Here is a 22,744-nt window from a genome sequence, read left to right as displayed (position 1 = left end):
AAACTCCCCCATGGCCCAGGGCTCACTTCCAGGGTGCTGCTGGTCAGAAGGTGAACCAAGAAGGAGAGACCAAGCAGCCAAGAGCCCTTTCCATAGTTCCAGAATATTAGAAATCTTGTGGGTATAAAGAAAAGTTGGGCCAGGTGTGGTGGTTCATGACTGTAATCCCAGCACTTTGGGAGGCCAAGGCAGTCAGATCCCTTGAGGTCAGGAGTTCAAGACCAGCCTGGCCAATATGGCAAACCCCTATCTCTACAAAAAAGAAATACAAAAAAGAAATCAGCTGGGCATGGTGGTATGTGTCTGTAGTCTCAACTACTCAGGAGGCTGAGGCGGGATAATTGCTTGAACTTAGGAGGCAGAAGTTGCAGTGAGCCGAGATCGCGCCTCTGCACTCCAGCCTGGGTGACAGAGTGAGACTCTGTCTCAAAAAAAAAAAAAAAAAAAAAAAGAAAGAAAGAAAAGAAAAAAGAAAAATTCAAGCTGTCACCCTAAAATAAATTTTGAGCTGCACAGTTAATTTAGTTTAAAAGACTAAAGGTTAAAGCATCTTTAAAATATTATTTTAATTTCCCGGTCTATAATACCCTGTCTGTGAAAAATTCAAACTCCCCAAAGTTAACCACTATTAGCAGATAGTAGGTATCCGCTAGATATCTGCTACGTATCTCTCTAGAAGTTATTCTTTGCACAAAGTTTGCATATATATGTGTACACAGCTGCACAGTTATCTTTTGAAAACAAACATTGAGTCTTAATATACCCTGTTTTTAAAATTTGTTTTTTTAACTCAAAGATGAATCATAGACATTCATCCATCTGATACATACAGACTATTATCTTAGAGTGTAGATGTGCCATGATTTCTTTAGCCAGCCCCCTGTGGATGGATATGTTGTTTCCAAACAGTCATTACTGCATACAAAGCCAACGTGAATATCCACAGCCAACCACAGGTGTCTAGGTGCTAGTATTTCTGCAGGAAAGATTCCAAGAGGAAGACTTGCTGGGTCATTTTAGGTTTTAGTAATAACTGCCAAATTACTCCTCAAAATGGTTGCACTAATCTAAACCCCCACCGACAGTTTCTAAGGCATAAAACCCTTTTAGAGGCTGGGCATGGTGGCTCATGCCTGTAATCCCAGCACTTTGGGAGGCCAAGGCAGGTAGATCACGAGGTCAGGAGATCGAGACCATCCTGGTGAAACCCTGTCACTACTAAAAATACAAAAATTAGCAGGGCGTGGTGGCGTGTGCCTGTAGTCCCAGCTATTCAGGAGGCTGAGGCAGGAGAATCCCTTGAACCCAGGAAGCGGAGGTTGCAATGAGCCACAATCAGGCCACTGAACTCCAGCCTGGGCGACAGAGTGAGACTCCATCTTAAGACAAAAAACACCTTTTACAATGCTGTCACTTTAACAATTGTCTTTTCATATTTGAAGAATTACTGGAAGATGCCCTCAAAGCCATATCTCCTAATGAAGAAGCTACATTTTGCCTGTGTAGGCAAAGATGACCTGTGTCCAGGGTGGCCCAGACACAAGAGGGCCCTCTTCACCTTTTCCCCAGCAGCAGGCTGGGCCCTGATCCCAAAATGGGAACTCGTGTAAGTTCAGGAGAGTAGGTGGGTACCTTGAGGTAGGAGATAGGATGGAAGGAAGACGATTTAGGATTCCTTGGGTCATCTGTCATCTCTGCCTCCTTTCTAATCCAGCAGCACCTGGTCTCCGGAGAGTGGGGCCCCATGTTGATGGACCTAGAAGGTTCTCCTTCAGGAATATCAGTTTCCAACCATTTGAGCACCATGATTTTCCCAGAGTCAAATCCCTTTTGGAAAAAAGATGTTTGTTTCCCAACCAGAGAAGCCTCATACCCAGCCTTGGTTTCCTGCAGGGAAAGATGTGTTTATTTGCAAACATGCTCCTGTGGTCCAGAACACTTCTGCCCATAGGTGTGTACAAATGCCACTCCTGTGCTGAGACATGCACATCTGGGCACACCCCCTTGGGCTGCTGTGCACTCATTCGCAAAATGTATCATTTACACACACTGTTTTTTTGTGGTTTGAATAGCTAGAGCATTGCTGGGGATGCTGGTCAGCAGAGCCCTTACTAGAAGGAAGTCAGAGAGAAGGGTCAGGTGCTGGCTGGAGAAAGGAGTACCTGCCCAGCCTGCCCTGCCACTTCCCACAAGGAGCCAGTGCCAGCCAGCTAGGGAGCCTCAGCATATGCCTGGGGACTAGCCTGGCTCCACTGCCTGGGCCGGGAGTTAGGTGTCACTGTGCCAGCCCCTCCCCGCCTTCTTTTTGGCTGCAGGAACAAAGGCTCCCATTGAGCAGACTGTGCTTGGGAAACACACAACAGCAGGTTCCCGGTCCCAGTTCAGAAGGGGCCGTAGTCTTTGTCTGTGTCATTCGCTAAAAGATAGGCTGGAACAGGAGCAGCACTTTGATCCCCAGGACAACAGCCCCTTCCCAGCTGCTGGGCTTGGGGATGGGGAGGAGGCTTGTATTTTCCTCCAGGATGTGGGGCCCTGAGGCTCTGCCCCTGCTTCAGCCCTGACCTTAAGACTGGGTCAAGAATGAGCATCTTGGCCAGGAGTCCGTATCTAGGGACTGGGTATCAAATGAAGAGTGTTGGTAGCCATGTAGCCTTGGGCAAATCCCTGCAGCAACTGAGCTTCAACTGAAAAATGAGACGATTGGCAGCTAGAATGTTTCCAAAGTCCCCCTTGGCTTGTTAACTGTGTGAATGCCAGAACACTCCTGTCATCCTCCATTGCTTTGCACCTCCATGTTGGCAGGGCTGCTCTGGGACTGCAGTCTCCTCTGCGAAATGCATGGGATCTGCCTAGCTAGAGAATCTCACACATTGCAACCCCACAGCCCTGGAAGTCAGGAAGTCAGGCCTCCTGAGCCTGTATGTGAATGTGAGCATAAGAGCTCAGAGAATGAGAGGATTTAACCTTTACACTAAGAGATTAATCTGTGGCAATAATCTAGAAATGATAGGTTTTAGAGTAGAGCCAAGATTGTCAAATCAATGATCTCCAGGGGATTCTTGGAGTATGCACAAGTGTAACAGGAACCACGTTCATTCATTCACTTATTTATTTATGTGTGCATGCAAACATTCATTTACTTTTCTCATTTACTGCACATAAGCTGAGTACTAGGTGTAGTGGAGTGAAGAGAGATGACTTTGCACCACCTATCACAGGGGCATTTTATCGGAGGAAGATGCTGGAACAACAGAGTTGCCGTTAGCATAACACTAACACATTCATATGTGTCATCCCAATTAGTCTTCGAAACAACCCATCAGGGTGCTTAGATGAGGAAACAGAGGCTTGATGAAGTTAAATAAGTTGTCCAAGTCACACAGTCATGGCAGATCCAGGATCCAAACCCAGGTCTGTTTTTCCCCCAGATCTCTGCTTCTCACTTGTCCCTGAGATAAAACTATTTCAAACTCTATTTTTCTCCCTAACCACATTTGAAGGAGTAAGAAAACCTCCTGGAGGAGGAGGCTGTGCTGAGACCAATTGTCATTCTCTCTGTAGGGCTGCTACTTGGTGATCTGCCCATAGGGGGGGCTCCTCAGCCCTTGAACTCAGCCAAACCTTCCTGATAGTATAGTAAGTAGCCTGAATGCTGTGAAGTTTTCAACACAGGACCTGTGTTCAGCAGACGGACCAGAGGTTTCTCAATCCCCTGTACTATGCTCCAGGAACCAGTGGTGTCTGGCAGGCCCGAGGGTGGGCTCCAGCCCCCAGCTTCATTTCCATTTCCACCTTTGCCACTACCCTGCTGCGTGACCTTGGGCAAGCTGCTCAGCTCCTCTGGGCTATGGCTTTTCTGTCTATGCAGCAGGGAAGCAGATCGCTCTCCCACTTGGCGAGGGCTCTGGCTAATAACAATCACGTGCCATTGCAGCGCAGCCCACACTGGGAAGCCTGAGGATGGGGTGATTTCTCGAGGCTCTGCAGAAAGCACACTGAGAGCTCCTTGCCCAGCTTCCCAGCTACTGCCGTTTGCTAATGAGGACCAACATATGTTGATGATTCCGGCGTCGGCACTCGCTCCTTGGCTGTCCGAGTTCCCGGAGCAAACTGGCTTCCTATTAGGCATTTATTCTTATTAATAGCAACAAATTGCAGCCCTCCGCAACATCTGCTACTTTTCGTTTACAAGAAGCTTCCCAAATCATTTGTATTGGTAGCATTTTGTGACCAATTCTTTGAGGCAGAGCAGGACTGGATCCCCCTAATCTGAAAACGAATCAAGTGCGGCATGAAAAATGGGAACTTTTTGTTCAAGGTCACCCAGACACACAGAATAGATTACAGTTTGGAATCCCAGCTCCCCAACCCTCATGCCCTATGGCGGTTGCCTTTGCTATTCTAAATATCGTCAGCCTTGACCCCAGAGGTCCTGCCTAGAGGCAGGTAGGGATAGTGGTGGTAGCCAAGGCTGCTGCCCTTGACCCTGTGCCTCTGTCTGCCCTCAAGTGAGGCCCCAGTTGGATTAGCCCCATGGCCCAAGCACCAGCAGGAGGAATTGCAAAGCTCAAGGCAAACCATTCCCAAGGAGCTTTTACTGCTGCTAAGTAGAAAAAAAATCATTTTCTGACACTGGGGCAGCCAGATGGCCAGTACAGGGAGTCTGAAGCACATCTGTGCTTCTGGTCAGCTGACCACAGCTGGAGGGCTACATTGTCTTTCCAGAGTCTTCTTCAGTCCTTTGCTCAGGGCCTAGACTTTCCTGAGATCAATAGATCTATGACCATAGAATTAACAGAGCATGGCCAGCATGGGAGGTACTGAGAAGGGCCATTTATCATATCAGACCCAGCTTTCAATAATTTCTGAACTCGTACTGGGTACATATGCCTTCAATGTTTGCATAACCTATTTGAAGCACAGGGTGGTAAGAAGCGACCACACTGCAGCCTTCCCCCTCCTCCATTTGACTGACCTCTTCTCTCTCCCTCTCATGGGACTTTTACATCCTGGTGTAACTTTCTGCCCAACACCTGTGTATCAGCTAGCTATTGCTATAATAAAGCTTTGTAACAAACCAACCCAAAACTCAGTTGCATACAATAGACATGAATCCTCACACTCATGGCTCTACAAAGCAATTGCATGTCAGCTCCCTAAGCTCAACTCAGCTGCGCAGTTCTGCTTCAAGCTGCTGCATCAGCCAGGGTTGTCTCCTGGCTATAAGTTGGGCTCAGTTCTCTCTCCATGTGGGTTCCTTTGGGGCCCAGGCTGAAGAGGAAACAGCTATTTCGGGAAGCTCTTCTTATGGCAATGACAGAAGCACAGAAGGCAAAGAGGAGCACACAAGCACATCTGAAGCATTAATTCGTCTCAAGTTTCCTACCATTCCATTGGCCAATCAAGTCCTGAGGCCATGCCCAAAAGCCAAGAAGTGGGGAAATGCATGCCACTTCTCTATTCACCATGAGGCCATGGGGTGGAGACATAAAAGTCTTTTTAGGGAGTGAAGAATTGGAACTCATAATACAATCTGCTACAGCCTGGGACCAGCCTCCTAACATCTGCCTTTCATACCAGTTAGCTAGGTTCAGAAACACCTGCCACCTTTGAGCAAAGAGAACAGGAGTGACAGGGTTCCAGGCATGTGGAGTGACTTGAAATAAGCACAGCTTCTTGAGCCACTGCTCAGCCACAAATTGCAGCCCTGGTAGTGAGGGCCTTGGAGCCATCACAGGGAGACTCCACAAAACCTTTGTGTGGTCCCTGGCCAGCAGAAATAAAGCTTGGAAAGGCAACCAGTGGTGACCAAAGGAAATAAAGGCCGGCGGAGAGGCTTTGAGGAGCTCCCCAAGACCAAGCCACCGAGACCCACGTGTATTACTGAGCTAAGAATTTTCCAGAAAAGGAGTAACTTTTCTCAACTCTACTTCCTCTGCTCGGGGACAGTGGCAAGGAAGGACAGCATGATGTACAGCACCAAGTGCGACATCTGCACGGCTTGACAGTTCCCCCAGCAGCCTCTTGGAGTTTCTTAATGGGTCATCTTGCCTCTTTTTTTCTTTCTTTTTTGACAATTTTGAAGGAAATTGGGTACTTAAGAAACCTTTTGGACATTTAAATTAACTCCAACCATCAGGCTCAGTGTAGCCATCGTTGCATTAGCATCCAATTATAAGAGTAGAAATGGAGTAATAACTCACATTTTGACCAGAATGTCAAATGCTTAAACAAATTAGAGATACACACAGAGACTGCATGCTATATCTATGGAACATTTCTGAATGTAATCAGCAGAACAGCAGGCACCCTTCAGAATGTGAGCAACAGGCAGAGTGGGACCCTATTGCCAGAGGAAAGCATCTTTTGAAATATCAGGGAAACCAGGCGGGAGTTGGGCAGTGGGGGCCAGGACTCAGAAGCTGTAAGAATTCCTCCAGCTGCCATGGAGGACCCCCAGGATCCCAGGTCCCCAAGCAATGGTCTCAGCTCATCAGATGGAGAAACTTATGAAGACCAAGGCCATGACTTAAAATCTGATGTGGGACCCTTTGCTCTCTTCTCAGTCATTCATTGCCTTCCTATTCTAGGCCATTGTTCTGTAAATTTGTGACCTTTGGAACTGAACAGGTTAGGAAGATGATGATGATGATGATTATTATTATTATTATTGCATGTACAACAGCAAATGATCATTCTATTTACAATTATTTAAAACCAAACCAAACTACATTATATTATTTAAGGAAGCTTACCTTGGTGGCAAAAGGATAAAACCACCCAGATTCCCAGAAAGGTGATCTAGGGGGAAAGGAAGTATAAATGGGGAAGGACACACAGGTGATTTCTGGCCATAACTGTGAATGAAAATACCAAAGCAGAGGTTGAGCAACAGCAGGATAATTTTCTAAAATCAGTGGCCATTTGACCTCGTGTGAGTTATTTGAATTGGGAGCTCCTCATTTAGGCCTTTTGGAATGGGTGGGAGGCAAACATTTCCAGGAAGAACAAGGCTATGGCATCATTTTTCCAAATCAGGAAACAGGTATCCAGACCTTGAGAATGACAGAGCCAGTTATGTAATGATACATGATAGGTGACATTTATCCAAAACCCTTTGTCTATTTGAGATTACATTGAAAAGAGTAGCAATGCCTATCTTTTGACTGAAAGATCTCAGAATGTTTCATAAACATGATTGTATTAGTCTACCAGCAAAAGCTGTGCCCCTTTGACCCAAGGAGCAAAGCAGAGAACAGGTGTTTTCATATCCATGCTGCCATGCTGAAGATGAAGTAATTTGTGAAGTCCACTCAAAAGGATTATTTCAATATTTTTATTGTGGTAAAATACATATAACAAAAATTCACAGTGTTAATTATTTCTAAGTGTGCATTTGTAAGTACACTCACATTGTGATGCAAGCGTCACCACCCTCCATCTTCTGAACTTTTGCATTTGCCCAAACAGAAAGTCTTTGCCCATTAAAGAGTAACTCCTTATTCCTCCCTTCCCCAGTCTCTGGCAACCACCATCCTGCTTTCTGTCACTATGAATCTGACTACTCTAGGCACCTCACATAAGCAGAATCATGCAGTATTTGTCCTTTTATGTCTGGCTTATTTCACTTAGCATCATGTCCTCGAGGTTCATCCATGTTGTAGCATGTGTCAGAATTTCCTTCCTTTTTAAGCCTGAATAATATTCCATTGTATGGATATACCACATATTGTTGCTTCATTAATCTGTTAATGGACATTTGGGTTGCTTCCATCTTTTGGCTGTTGTGAGTAATTCCACTATGAACCTGAGTGTGCAAATGTGTCTTTGAGATCCTGCTTTCATTTGTTTTGCTTGTGTACCCAGAAGCAAAATTGCTGGATCATATAGTAATTCTGTTTAACTTTTGAGGAACTGCTAAACTGCCTAATAGGTTTTTGCACAAAGCCAGACAATGTCCCAAGACAATGTTATGCAGACCCTACCCTAACCCTGCGCCCAATCCTTCTCCCCAAGCACAACTTATGCACACGTGGAGGTCCCCGGAGGTGATAGGGCTCCCATCTCTAGAAGCAGCAAAGGAAGCTGCAGCCACATCCATCAACACGTTTGCTAGAGTCTTGTGACCAAGGGACAGACCTCAATATTCTGTGGTCTCTGATACCATCTATCATTATGGTAGCTTAGCTCATGTCACCATCTGATTTGTTCTCCAAACAGAAGTCCCTCCCCCACCCCATTACTTTCTTTTTTCACCTCTTCCTGTGGTCTGAATTCCCTCACTCAGTTAATTAGCATGCCTGGCACTGCAGCTTAAGACTTTAATCAGCGTGGGGTGGTTTTAATTAATCGTGTGGCTCTGCATCTGGAGTGGTTTGTGTTCCAGGGTCAGGAGAGGAGTTGGAGATGGGGGTTGGGAGAGGCAGCTTTGTATGGTGTAAGGCTATGAGTGGCAAGTCTAGGTATTTGGGGAGAAAGAATCATAGAGGCAAGGTGGCTCAGAGGTCATCTGGCCACCTGTGCAACGTACTAGCAAGGTGTGGATGGTAACTGGGGACATGAGGGAATACATTTATACTGAGCTAAATGGTTGGACTAAATCCAGTTTTCAAAAGTGATTGAAAGGATGAGAAAAACTTCTGATGCTTTGCAGAATTAACCATGGGGTAGAGAGTGAGGCAAAGCAGTGATAGAGATGGAGAGGTGTGCAGCCAGCCTGGGAGGCCTTGGCCATGCTAGAGACTATTGCCTGATGGTGGAGCCTGGGAGATTTCCCTGGTTCTGTCCTTCCTTGGGAAGGTGCTGGCAAGGTGAAGGAGGTGGCACCTAGCTTTCAAATGATGGTAACCTTTCTACCTGGACTGTCAGAATCCTGTTGCCTCCCCAATTTGAATGTCCACACTTTAAAAAGAGTAGAGAAAACCTAGATGAAGTTCAGGAGAGAGTCATAAAAATGATTACATCATAAATATAACTATTCTGTAAGGACAGACTAAAGGCAGTTGCGTTGTTTACCTTCAAGATGAGAAAGCTCTGGATGCCTGGATGATTGTCACCAAGAGAATGTTTTCTTGAAGGTGGACCCAGTGCCATTGTTATACATGTCCATGAAAACCACACAAGTGAGATGAGGTTGACCCGAGAGACTTTGTCGGAGCATTAACAAGGAGCTTAGGATGTTAGGACTGAAAGGGAATTCAGAACTAACCTGCCCAGTTCCTCATTTCTCAGATCATCAAAAAGAAGCCCAGAGAGAGATTTGTCCAAGTTTACCCAAGAAACTGGGGGGGCAGAACTGTGGCTGGAACCCAAGGCTCATAATACCCGTGCAGGACTTATGTCAGGGCTCATGATACCCGTGCAGGACTTGTGTCCCTGTCTCACATGGACCCACCTACATGAAAAGCTAAGAAAAGCAGATAGTTGTTCCAGAAGCTAGTAAAGATAGTGAATAAGTCCTGGAAATGAGGTAACTCCGGGTTTCATCCGAAGCGTGGAACAATGAATGGTTTAGGGGCAAATATCATAGTTCAAGGAGGAAATGACGCTATCAAGGTATTAAAAAAGAAAAGTTCTCCCAGGTCTGTTGAACTTCTGACAGAGTTCCTGAGGCCTCAGAAGACTGTCAGAGGAGTTTTCTGGGATGTAGGGGAGAGGTAAGTGACAGTACAAGGAGGATTGGGATATTAATAAAAAGGATAGCAGCGATCCATCATAGCCGTCACTTATAAAGTGCCAGACCATTTACAAAACCATTGCGTTGTCTGTGCTTTGGGAAACTGAATTGGGGTGGGGGTCGGGGAGGGGGGATTTTTATCTCCAGTTAAGCCAGAATTTGAACCTAGCTCTGAGGGCTCTTGCATTCTTTCAAACCCAACAAAAAATGACTCATGTTTAAAATCAAGAGGAGGGACTTGACAATTCCAGGGTATGGACATTATTAAACACCAGTTTCAAAATATTTTAAGAATCTGAATGCAAAGGTTTTTGAGAATTTCACGTTCACCAAGGAGCTGGCTCTTGACTTGATGTGGAACATTCTGGAACCTGCAGCCACATTCCATCCAAGGTGGATTATAGAACTTGTCAATAGGAGAAACTGGGGAGGATGGTAATTAAGTTTAAAGCAAGAAAATGTTTTTGATTGAGCAAGGCATGATTTTCTGTTTAAGCCCATGCAAAATATGGAGTGCTAGACAAGCAGCTGGAACATATGAAAACATTATTGTGTACTTATGGTTCCCAACTTTCACCATTTATGGCCCCTTTTATTATTTTTTCCCTCTGTGCATTATGTTTTGAAAGATTCTGTCTACTAAACAAACTGCATTTATTAAGTAATAACATATTTTCTATTTTTAATATGAGACGTACATCACTGAATATGAATAAAAAACATAAAACAGCAACAATTCAATTTCCATTAGGCTTTGGGAAATATTGAAAATAGCTTGTGGACCTCATTACCACTCATGAATTCCTAGGAGTCCAGGTACTTTGGGTTAGGCGTCACTATTTATATGCTTACATAACTAGCATGTCTATACTCACTTAAGGAGTAAGAAGAGAAATTAAAGACACAACAGAAAGAGGGCAAATTCTTGGCTGGTGTGGAGCCAGTGTGGGTAATTCATAAGGAACTAATTGTTAAGGTTAATTAGTAGGATAGGAAGGTCGTATGTAGGCAGACTCCAGGCACAGCCCATGCAGATTACATGAGCAATAATAAAAGAAAAGATAAAATTCCAAATGTGCAAAAAAGACATCTGAGAAGGTGGAGGAAGGGCCATCAAGGTCAAGGTCACTGCCGTCAGAATGGGAGAGGGAGGCTAAAAGGTTGCTTGAAAGAAGTGAAAATGCAGTGTGGTCATTAAGAACTCTCAGTGTGTACTTTGGAGAACAAAAAGATGCATAAAGGGAATAAGAAAGTTAAGGGAAAAGAGATCATGTGGGATTGGGAATTAATTATTAATTAATTCCAAAAGAGAGTTGGAGACTAATTGAGCAGCTCTGGTGCCAGTTTGCCTGTGCGTGAGTTACAAGTAGCCCCTGCCAAGCGGACATCATTTTACAGAGGCACATGCCCCATAAAACAGCAGGGGAAACACTGCCTCTGCATTTGCTCATGTAACAGAGAGGGTTCAGCCAGGTCAGCGCAGTTTATAGTTTTCTGTGCCTGTTGTCTGGTGGCGAGAAATTAAAAAGGACGGCCACATCAAATTATCTTAGCTCAAGCTGAAACATCAGGTAGGATTCTCCACTGAGATGAAAAGGTATCCCAAATGGAAAAGGATGATGTAAAATTAAAAAAAAAAAAAAAAAAAACTTTTTGTAAAGAAGAAACTGGCAAAACAGAGAATAAAGACCAAGGCTATAAAAAGAAAATAAAAACTCTGTTTGATCCAGTGTGTCATTATTGAGTACCTACTATGTAGCAGGTGCTGGCAAGTCATGTAAAGAGATATCAAGGCAAAGCTACATTGGAGAACAAAGAAATTCAAAAGATATTTAAGAGCATGCAGGAAATGGAAGCATTTGGGCTAAGCAAAAATGTCATGTGGAACATTTTACATTAGCAGGCGGCTGGTGAAAGCTAATATAAAGTTTTGGGTTGGAGAGGAAGCCTCTAGTCATGAAAAGAGTGTGGGTAGGAGGAGAAATAGCAGCAGATGCTCTTTGAAAGCACCATAGTGAAAGCTTTTAGAGCCAGTTGGCCAACATTATGAGAAAGAAAGAGCGGGTAAGTAACAGCTACAGAGTGAGCTTATGATATCTTGGTAAATGGCAAGGAGGAAGAGAAAGAGAAGGGTCTTGGTCTCAGGCTAACTGCTCTCTGGAGCAGCAAAAATGATGAAACGTGAAGGAGGACTGGAAAGAAGGGGAAACACTATAGAAAAAGAGAAATGATGAGGGAGTGAGAATGACCATTCGCACTTATTAAATTGATAGGAAACAAATACATGATGAATTGGCCATTTGTAGAGATATTTGGGGGTTTCAGAGGTAGAAAACTTGAACGCTGTAAATATCTTTTCTAACAACTTAGTATGGACTGTATGGAGTCTGTATTCATGGAGACTGCTAAGAAAATAATATGGCTGCTTGTCTCCCTGGATGCATATGTGGCCACCTACTCAAACATAATCACTCAAGGTCCCTTCCCACACTGGGCTCCAAGCACCTTCATGCTCCTGCAACATTTCAGGTGATCCACTTGATATTTAGAGCAGCATCTCTTCTGGTACACTACTGGGTGTTCTGCAAAATCTTGACCACTTTCTCCCTACCCTGCTATCCTAGCTCACCAGAGTCCCTGTGGAGTCCTGTGGTCAGTATCGGAGCTGCGGCGAGTGCCTTGGCTCAGGCGACCCCCACTGTGGCTGGTGTGTGCTACACAACACGTGAGTACCATGGGGAGGCTGCCTCCTGCCTCCCACTTCCTCCTGGTAATTCCCTTCCTCCACTTCTCTGTCATCACTGCCTTTCCCTTTGATCTGTCTTTTCTCCTCATCTTCCTTGCTCTTCCTTCCTAGTATCCTTTCCAAATTTTATCTCCCTTCCTTTGTTCTTTCTGACTTCTCTTTAAATTTGCCAAATTCCCTTAAGAAATATATGGCAATGGTGGCATGGGAATGATGATGGGTCAGGATATAGTTGTCACGCTGGGTAATCACACACTGGAGGGCGGGAAGAAGCAGGATTCCTGGACTTTCCTGACTGTGGCTTACTGGGCTGGAGATTGACTTTCCAGGACTGAACACCAGGAAGAAGGCATTGGATATTTTTTCTCCACCTTCATACTGGCCACAAAATCATGAACAAGATATATGCTGTCCCTTTAGTGATTCCACATCTCCTTAACATCTCCTTCAACATCTCTATAGGATTTTCTGGTTTGGATCTGCAGTTAAAGTGTGTAGCACCTGAGGACCCTCCCTCTGCTGTCAAACACCCATCAGCTGGCTGTGAGTGCACTTGGGCTAGAGTCACTGGGTCAGTAAAGCCTGGCCTGAGTGCTGGCCACTTGCCAACATGCCTCCTTTTTTGTGGCTCCATTTTATTCTGTAGAAGAGGGAAGAAGGCAATGGCATTATAGTGGAGGTAAACGGTAAATAAACCAAGGGGCAGAAATAGGGCTCAAACAACCAGAAAGCTGAAGGCTTTCTTTGGGGATCCGAAGACCCTTGCCATCAATACCTGGAGAAGCCAACAATGGTTGGACCTCACTCTGATGAAATTTGGTTCCAGTCCAGCTATTGTTGTTTCTGGCCAACACCTGAAATGTGCCAGTTTGTAAGCTGGATCCAAACATTATAAATTAAGAAGAAAAACTTTATTCTTCCTACTAAGAACCTGAACTACATGTGACCAATAACATTTACCAATAATTTTCAAGTATAAGAAGGTAGGAGTAGGATCTTGTCTTCTCCCCTCCCCTTTGCAAAGAGTGCCTCTAAAAGTTAGAAACACCCTCTTAAACTCGAATACATCTCTGGGTGGCAGCCTCAGGCATAATGAGTCCTTGAGTTCCTTAGGGGAAGGTCTGACATCCCTCAGGTAAGTTATAGTAGAAAAAAATCAAGAACCACTGAGCTACACTGTAGTATACGTAACTCAGTCTACGGCCATGCCACCCTGAATGTGGCCAATCTTGTCTGAAATATGCATAACTCACAGACAGATCAGAAACTGTGCATTCAAGTGTATAGAAAGGTTGCATGGTAACAGAGCACGGGATCCTAGCAGTGGCCAGCATAGAAGAGGATTGCAGAGGTTGCATTCAGAATGCAGATTGGCTCAGATGATACCAGAAGAGTTTCCTGAATGATACCTTGCAAGGCAGACAGGGGACAGTTTTCTTTGTGTCACCCAGTGAGGCCTCTCAGGAAGAGACCATGCTCTAAACTCATTGCCTTACTTGGGAGCCTTGACTGCCCTGTTTTCTGCTTGGCTGAGGATAGCTCTGCAGTCCTGGCATGGGGCTTTCTTACCTGGCATAATTCAAAGGCAGTCAGAAAATCTGGTCCCTCCCTGACACTCCATGCCCAGTGGCAGTTTCCATGTCAGCTTTGGTCTCTGCCCACAATGCTGTCCCAGCCCCACAGAGCACGGAGACCTGTGAACAGAGGGGCTCCAAAGCTTAGAGAAGGCACCAGAGAGGTTGTGAGAACCCCTACCTCCCACCCCCAGGGCTGCAAGGTAAGCAGACATGAGAGGAGGAGGCAGAAGGCAGTACTTCCTGTATGGCCTCAGTTTTACCTTCTGTAACATCATACCTGCCTCCTGTCAAGTAGAAGAAAACAGGGATGGATGGAGGCCAAGGTGAAGTCTGGGTGGTTTGTGAAAGGGGCCCTCAGCCTGCACGGGGAAGCCAGCTGCTCCATTCTCAGCACGGCATAAAAACAGCCACAGACATGAATTTTGGGCACCTGCCCCCAAGTCCAGACTCCTCATCCCAGCTCCTCCTCTGTGAATTGGACATGGTGACGCCTATCTCCCCTGCCTCACTGAGTCACTGGTGAATCAAATGAGATGGTATGAGGACCAATGCCTAGCGGGCTGTGGAGCACTGGGAAATGTAGTGTAGGGTGGGGCAGGAATGTTGACAAGGCTGGGGAAGGACTGCGAGCTCGTGATGGCCCGCCTCTTGTGACTCTGCTGATCCCTGGTGATTTTCCAGATGTCTCTACTTTAACTGCATGCTTCTCTTCCTGGGGGGTTCCCAGCCTTTGTCTAAATGGTGGGTGCTCCTGCTAGATCCTACTCACCCCTTTAGTCTGGCGCCACGTTTTATTCCGACACTTGCATGTCTTATTCATGTTTCCATGTAGCCCAGCCCTTGTTAAGCACAGGCTCTCAGAAGGTAGGGGCTGTGCAAGTGTTGCTCTCTTTGTGGTCATCATTGTCTGTTGCTGCTGCTGGCACCTCCTTGCTCAAGAAGCCACAGTGGAGCCAGCGAGTTGAAGCACTGGGGGACACTGGGAGGATTACTGGAGTGGAAATCGGTGGACTCAAGTTCACATGCCTTGGAAACTTGTTGCAGGGCTTTAAGCAAGTGCAGTCAGTTCTCATTGCACATGGTAGATATGTTCCATAAAGTCGCCGGAACACACAGTTAGTGAATACCAAGCCATTGCTTCTAGGAGAAATACAGGGTTAGGTTCCTGGGAGCCTCTGGTCACATTTTCATCAACAAATCCATCTATAACCTTGTTTTGTGTGTGTTTTTGTTTAAAGACATCTTACTTAATATATATCATTGATTCATTAAGGTTGACCTCACTGCCAACAGCACTGTAACACATACCTGAACAAGGCTTATCCAACACAGCTATTTTCTCCATAAGGTACACCATGGCCTTCTTGCACTCAAGATCACTAGACAGCCCTTCAGCACTACATTCAGGGACTATTTTAAACAGCAAAATCACCTGCAAAATTAGAAAAATGTGGCACTAAATAGGGCTTGAAGAGGACACTTGTTTATAGAGCGAGAGCTAAAACAAGAAGCTGAGGCTGCCTCGTCCCACCTCAGCTGGCAGCATGTGTGCCAGATCACTCAAATTTTTCAGTGCCCTGGGCATGTCCACAGGTACTGATTTTTGTCACAAATAAACGTTAGCAGTTAGTTGAATTTGCAAATAGATTGCACGATAACTCTGTATGTCAGAAACTTGGCATCCTTGTTTCAAAGAGGGAGAGCAGTACCTTCTCAGTGGTGGCACAAGGATAAAAGGAGGTGATTGATATAGGACGTTACAGAATTCCAAGATGCTCCACCAGGGCAAGGTGCTGTCATTTGTAACCTTGAGCCTCCTGGTTATGTCCATGACTTGATGAAGGCAGACACAGGTATAAGAGTTGTACCAATGTATCTGGTAAAGCCCAGCTCTTCCAGGAGGACAAAGCTCAAGAGCCTCCATAAGCCAAGGCTGCCTGCTCACTAAGACACTCAGTAAATCCTCCCTTCCTCTCAGAGTTATGACCAAGAAGACCCCCCTGGCCCACATAGGGCCACATCCTTTTCAGTTGTAAGAAGGTGGGAGAAGAATCTTGTCTTCCCCCGCTGCCTTGTGAAGAGTGCCTCTAAAAGTTAAAAAGACCCTCTTAAACTCGAATATGTCCTTGCTACAAGAGCAGGCACCCTCCCCATCTCTGAGTGGCAGTCTCAGGCATGAGTCCTTGAGTTCCTTATGGGAAAGTCTGAAATCCCTCAGGTATGGATTTCTGAGGTCCTGAAATCCAGGTTCTAAAATCCGGTCGTGGATAAGCAGAGTAGGTCCCTGGATTTCTAAGATGTTTTTAGTAAAGGTACAATTTTAGATTTAGATGGAATCAGATGCACAGATCTTAAGTGTATAGCTTGAAAGCTTTGACAAAGGCAAACAACACCCTTGTAATCCACATGTCTATCAAGATATAGAATACTTTCTTTATCCAGAGAGCTCTCTCCTTCTTCTTCCCAGTGGGCCTTTCTTCCCTAGTTCCTCAGGTTCAGGTCAAAGCTAGATATTGCTCCTCCTTATCTGCCCTCCTTTTCACTTTTCGTGAGAGTAAACTGGACATCCATGGCTTGGAGAGACACATGAGGAAGTGGACTCAGCAGGAGAGAAAGGAGAAGGCTGGTGGCTGGCAGTTCAGTGCTGGAGACTGAGGGCAGCCAGAGAGAGCCTATGGATGCTTGCTGTGAAAGGTATCAATTTTCTAGGGAGTCAAGTGGAAAGAGTGGGAGGTTTAATTGCTTCCAGGGAGTGCTGTGTCCACACTCACAAATTTGTCCATAGATCTCTCAGACCTGCCCTTCTCCCTCCGTGCCCAGCAGTGTGCCAGGCTCAGTGATATGAAGGCAACTCTGTTAGGTCATCTCTGCCCTAAAGCTTTTGTGGAACCAGGCCTTGGATTCAGGGTGGGAGTTTACTAGAATCAATGCATTTGTTCAGCCCCCACCATGGGCAAGACCCCGTGCCAAGTGACTCATTCGCATGCTAAGTGGCCTCAGCAAGCCTGATCCTCACTCAGGAAGACCAGAACAGCAGGAAAAGTGTTCCTCGAGGTGTCAAGAGAAATTCATTTTCTCAGTCATTTTTGCCAACTTTCCCCATGGTTGGAGTGAGTGAGGTGGTGGTAGCATCAGGAAGAGAAGGGCAGTAGATGGGTGTATGAGAGACAGAGACAGACAGCCAGCAAGAGAGGAAGAGGGAAAAGACAGAGAGAGGGGTTGAGAGTGAGCACATGTGACTGAGCTGTACAAGGGCAGGGCCTCTGTAAACAGGTGGCTCATGTGGCTGAATGGGCTGTTTGTAGCAGCAAGGTCACAGGTGGTTGCACAAAATATGCTTGAGAAAGGCTCATGTAATTTAAATCCTCTCTCCTGTTACTCTCAATTGTCATGAAGCACTCACCTGCCAACCTGGTAGTACACAGGGTCACTCAGTCGCTCTCTTTTGCAGCCCCTGACCCCGGCCCACAGGCTTGCCCATCTCTGATGGCAATGACAGCTTCGATAATGCTGAGTATTGAGGTGGCCCTGAGTTTTGAGCCTTTATTCCTTGTTCCTGAGCTGACCCATTCTGACTTGGGTGAAGGTAAAGGAAAGCCTTCGCCCGATCACAGCTATCTCCTGTCCTGGGCCAGAAACATTTTCTCCAGTGACCAGGCTTGGCAGGTCCCCAACCCCCTCCTCCATCTTCCCCTCCCATGGCTTCGTGCCCAATCAAAGAAGCCTGTCTCAGTCTCAGCAGGTAATGGGATCCTGCCCAGCAGACCCAGCTGCATCGATTGGCCCAGACATTACCTTTCTTAAGAAAAGTCATCAGCGTCACTCCTGGGAGGTTCATGTAACCCAAGACATCACAGGGGAAGGATAAGATCAGCTTTTCTAAAGTCTCCCTCTCACCCCCTCATGACCCTGCCTCTTCCCATATTTCTTCTGTTGGAAGAATACCCTCCTCTGGATAGGCTGGCAGGGCTTACTTTTCAGGAGTCATTCCTGTTCTTTTCTATGTGGTTTCTTCCAAGATGGCGAGAGTGGAAAGACAAGAAAGACACTGCTTTTCAGAGCAGAAAAGAAGACTTACAACTTAGTTACAACTAAGGACCTGTCTATGAACAGACCCAGTCTGGGTTTAGTTTCTTCAGCTCTAATTTCATAGCCACGCTATGAAAATTAAGGGAGAGGGCCTGCATGAAGCCCCTCGCTGGGCCTACAATGCAACAAGCCCTCATGCCTGAAGTGGCCCAAATGGCCATGACTGTGGGAGCAGAGGCTGGAGTTGGACCCCAGTGCCTCCTCCTGGTCCCCCTCCCCTTCCATTCCTCTCCCTCCCAGGGCTGGAGGGCTGTGGCTGGTGCTGGAGCCAGCCCACTGTTGGGAAGTCTGCCTCCCCTTGGAAGGCTTCAACCAGCCATGCCAATGTCCACTTAATGACACACAAGCTGATTGCAAAATGCAAGCCCTGCTTTGCTTCACCCAGGCATATCTCACAGCCTTGCTGTCTCATTTTTTAAACCTATATTCAAAGGCTACTTAACACTAATCTTCTAGGTCAATGATCTCTCCTAGGGCTGCTTGCACAGGGCCTACACAGTCATGAGGAATGGTTGGTGTCCACTTCCACCCAGCAAACGCCTTGCAATCTGTGCAAGGAGGTTTTCCTTGACTCTTTGCCGAAAAGCTATCAGCCTCTCTGGTCCAAAGGAATGAATCCCAGACTAGATATTAGTACACTGGAATTTTCCTCTCCACGGCTTAGCAGAGACATAGTATGACTTAGGGAAATGGGCCTTTTCTTTTTTAAACATGCCCCCTGCCACCCCCCAGCCCCCAATACACACACACACACACGCACACACACACACAAAACACATGTTTCGTGACCAGAGAATGATAAGTTAAAAATGCCATCTTCCCATATGAATTTTAAAAGCCCTGTGTTCTGCTCAAGCTCTCAATGTCCCTCCCAGTCTAATGACTTGGATCCCTGTGGACAACCTGAGGAGCTGGCCTACCTGTGAGGCTTCACTCCAGACATACACACCACACCCGTATTCCAGCATTCACACACTGCATTCAGTCACGCTGCACTGGGCCACATAGGATGGAGCAGCCCAGCCTGCACAGAGCAAAGTGCTTCTCTGCACCAAGCCTACTGGACTTGGTGACATTAATGGAAATGAAGACACCAGGCTGTTGGATAAAGTATCATGTAAAACTGATGAGAATCAACTGGAGTCATCGTTGGAATGTGTCTCAGGTAATAGGCAGTGTTCTCCTTTTTACTGACTGGATTAGAAAGAGAATGGATTCGCCTGTGGCGATGCCTTTGTTGTCTCCTTTTTCCCTTCTCCTGCCTTTCCCTCCCTTTCCCTCCCTCTACTCCTGCTCTGCTCCACACCTGTTCTTTCCTAACCTCTCCTCAATCTTAGTAGAAAATTAATAGGCCCTAATAGAGCTAGCCACTGATGAAGAAAAGAGAAAGACAAGCCGACTTCACTTTCTCTTTTGGCAACTGCTGCATGTAATTTGGTTTGGTTTGAGATCATCTGGAAAAAACGAACATTTCCAGGTCCTTTGTACCTCTCATCTAAGGATTTGTTCAATAGATTGTTCATTCAAAGCATGGCTACCAAGGTCAGAATCCAGTCAGGGACCCAGGGCAGACAGAACATGGCTTCTCAATGCAGGCTGCAAGCCCGTGATCTGAGCTAACTGTGGTGGGACAGGATGCTTTGGTTGCCATATAATCCCAGAAAGGTTCTTGGGCCTCCAGTCAACCCCTGAACCTGCTGTTTTCTGCTAAGTTCTATTCCCTCCTCCTGTAGGGGAGGCATGGATAAATCTGATTCGGGTGCTTCTTAGGTTAATTTTGGGTCTTTAGAGACGGCAAAGGACCATGGGTCCATTTGCCAGCAACTGATGGCAGAGGGAAAATTACAGTAGAACCTTGGGCTTCCTCTCTTGGGATTCATCCTAAGTATTTACATGGCACAACCCAAATACTTCAAGTTCCGTGAGACCATGGTGTCAGTCACTGGATCCTAGAATTGTAACATTGAAAGGACTCACCTGGTCTACCCCTATGTATAAGGAACCTCTTTCACATCCACCTGCCTAGGAAGGACCCTGTACTAGTTACTCCACTTCCTCCAAGTCATGCACATCTATCCATTACTGTGGTCATTCTCAAGGAGGACAAGGATTTTGAATTAGGAATTATAGTCTCTTCCCTTGTCAGTGTCCCCAGATGTGATGACAATGGCCAAAGCTTCCAATAATCTCCTAGTTGAGTAGGCATTCTAAATTCTCTTAACTTTTCTATTAGGTCCGCTGGGGAAGGCCCTCACCCCTACCCCCTTTCTTTTTCAGTCTTCTCAATTCTAAGCACTGATAGTGCACCTTAAGCATAGGTCATGGCCAATGTGAAAAGTTAAGGATTGGGGATCATCCGCAGGGAGAAATAAGGAGCAAGCTCTGATGTCTAAGCCTGGTAAACATGCTGGAGAGCCCAGGGAGATCGACCAGCATCGGCCTCTCCAAGCTTGGAAGCTCACTCAGGCTGGACTCACAGATAGCCCTGTTTCCAAATTGAAATTTGTTTGCCTGGCCAGTGGCACTGGGAGTTAATATTTCTATCGCTGTATTTGGGAATTAATTTCTAGAGCACTTAATCACCACCTCTCTCCCCCTCCCTCACCCTCTTCCTTCCTTCATTCCTCTCCCTTCTAATTTTCCACTTGGCTGGGAATTCTCCAGCAGTGAAAGTTCAGGCTTAGGGGAGGGCAGAGGTAGCTGCTTCATTAGAGAGGATAATCTCATTGGAACCACTGGCTTGAATAATAACCCCTTCTAGGGGCCCTAGGGCCTTTCTCCCCAAGGGCTTTTTGCACCTTTGATCTGAGGCTGGAGAAGATGAACTGCAGAGAAGTGGAATGAGGAAGAGAGGTCAGAGGAGGTTAGCAGGGAGGGACTCCAGCTCTGGGGGTCTGATGTATCGTCTTGGTGTCAGCTTCCTGCTGGCCATCTGAAGGTTTGTATTTGGAGTGGGAGTGACATTGGCATGCAGAGAAGAATGTCAGAAAACTCCAAGTCACACAGCATATGCACTATCTAAATTCATATCAGCTCCTGTTTTCCTACCTGGGAAACGGATGAAGCAGGGGATTCCTTCATGTCAAGGGGCCCGTACAGTGGAGCTGAGGGACATGCTTTAGGAGTACCTGAAGCCTCTTGGATGGAAACATCTAAGCCACTACCCCTGCCTCTCAGGTGATGAATTAACACTTTGCTCTGCTTTCCAGCTCTGGTCTGGGCTGTTGGGAATCACAGTCCTAGAAAAGCAGAAGTCCATTCCCTTGACAGACCCCAGAAGAAACCAGCAGGAATTCATGCCTCCCCTTCCATTATCCTATCATATTTAAGGTCAATTGTCTGTGCTTTTGGACATTTGTAGCCTCCACCCTCATGAGTCCTGGAGGATAGTAGAAATGTCAAAACATCTCTGGCTCTGACCTTACACTTGACTTTCCACTAAGATAGCTGAGTTCTCAATACCCTTTGACAGCTACTAAGAAAACAGAGCTATGATCCAGACCATTCTTTCACTCTTTTCTCTCTCCTGGTCTCTGGGCTGTCCTTCTCCTTTATTAAGAGGAAAAGTGCTGCAGTCCTGCCTTTCTTTTGTCTTTGATTTGCCCCAAGGGCCAGTCATGGAGAAGATCTGTGGTTCTCTGGGCTGGGCATGGTGGCTCACGCCTGTAATCCCAGCACTCTAGGAGGTGGAGATTAGTGGATCGCTTTAGCTCGGGAGTTTGAGACCAGCCTGGGCAACATGGTGAAACCGGTCTCTACCAAAAAAATACAAGTTAGTTGGGCATGGTGGCGTGTGCCTGTAGTCCCAGCTACTTGGGAGGCTGAAGTGGGAGCATGGCTTGAGCCCAGAAGGTGGAGTTTGCAGAGAGCTGAGATTATGCCACTGCATTCCAGCCTGGGCTACAGAGCCAGACCCTGTCTCAAAAAATAAAAAAAAAAAACACTCATTCTAAAAATAAATAGCAAATAAAAAAATAAAATAAATCTGTGGTTCTGCATCAGCTACAGTTTGGAGAGGTCAAATGAGGATGTCAGAGAAAGGATAAGATGATAATACTAGCTAACATTTATGAGGGCTTACTATGAGCTACGCCCTGTCCTTAATGCTTTACTCACATAATCTCATTTAATCCTCATAATAACCTTTTTAGGTAGTTACTGTTTTGTCCCCATTGTATAGATGAGAAAGCTGAGGCACCAAGATGTTAAGTAATTTGCCCAAGATTATACAGTTAAATGTGATATTTAAAATTGTAAATTATAGGTGACTTCCCTATAAAACCTAAAATTGGGGGAAGGTGATGAGTAGTTCCTTTGGCGCTCTCAGGAGCAGTGACAAGATGCAACCACATGAACTTTGGAAGCAGCAAGCACTGCAGGTAGAACTTGTCCTGAGATCCCCCGAGCAAACACCTGTGTGCCACCTCTCCCTCCCTGCCCCTGGAAGAGAGATGGAGTCCTGTCTTTTCTATCCGAACCTCTATTTGGTAACTCCAGGTGATGTTTGGCCTGGAAACAGCTCTGCTTTTCCCTCTCTTCATAATTTAATCAAAGACATTTTTCAGACCTACTGATTGCTCTTAGAAATAGGAACTTCAAAGTTGGGGAGTCAGTGAATAATTTAAGCCCGTACTAGCTCTCTGGGTCTGCTGTTAA

General features: G+C 46.0%; 1 protein-coding gene across 2 annotated transcripts in view; it reads left to right on the top strand.

Moving 5' to 3' along the window:
- The window catches only part of PLXNA4 (plexin A4), a 519,820-nt gene that overhangs the window by 390,537 nt on the left and 106,539 nt on the right, over positions 1-22,744 (top strand). For both annotated transcript variants that reach the window (XM_025379046.1, XM_025379047.1), the window contains one exon: positions 12,301-12,401. In XM_025379046.1, coding sequence (XP_025234831.1) covers positions 12,301-12,401 — 101 coding nt within the window. The remainder of the gene's footprint in view (positions 1-12,300; positions 12,402-22,744) is intronic.

This window comes from Theropithecus gelada, chromosome 3 (genome assembly GCF_003255815.1).
Source record: "Theropithecus gelada isolate Dixy chromosome 3, Tgel_1.0, whole genome shotgun sequence".
In the NCBI taxonomy this organism is placed as follows: domain Eukaryota; kingdom Metazoa; phylum Chordata; class Mammalia; order Primates; family Cercopithecidae; genus Theropithecus; species Theropithecus gelada.
This window is presented reverse-complemented; position numbering and strand designations above follow the sequence as displayed.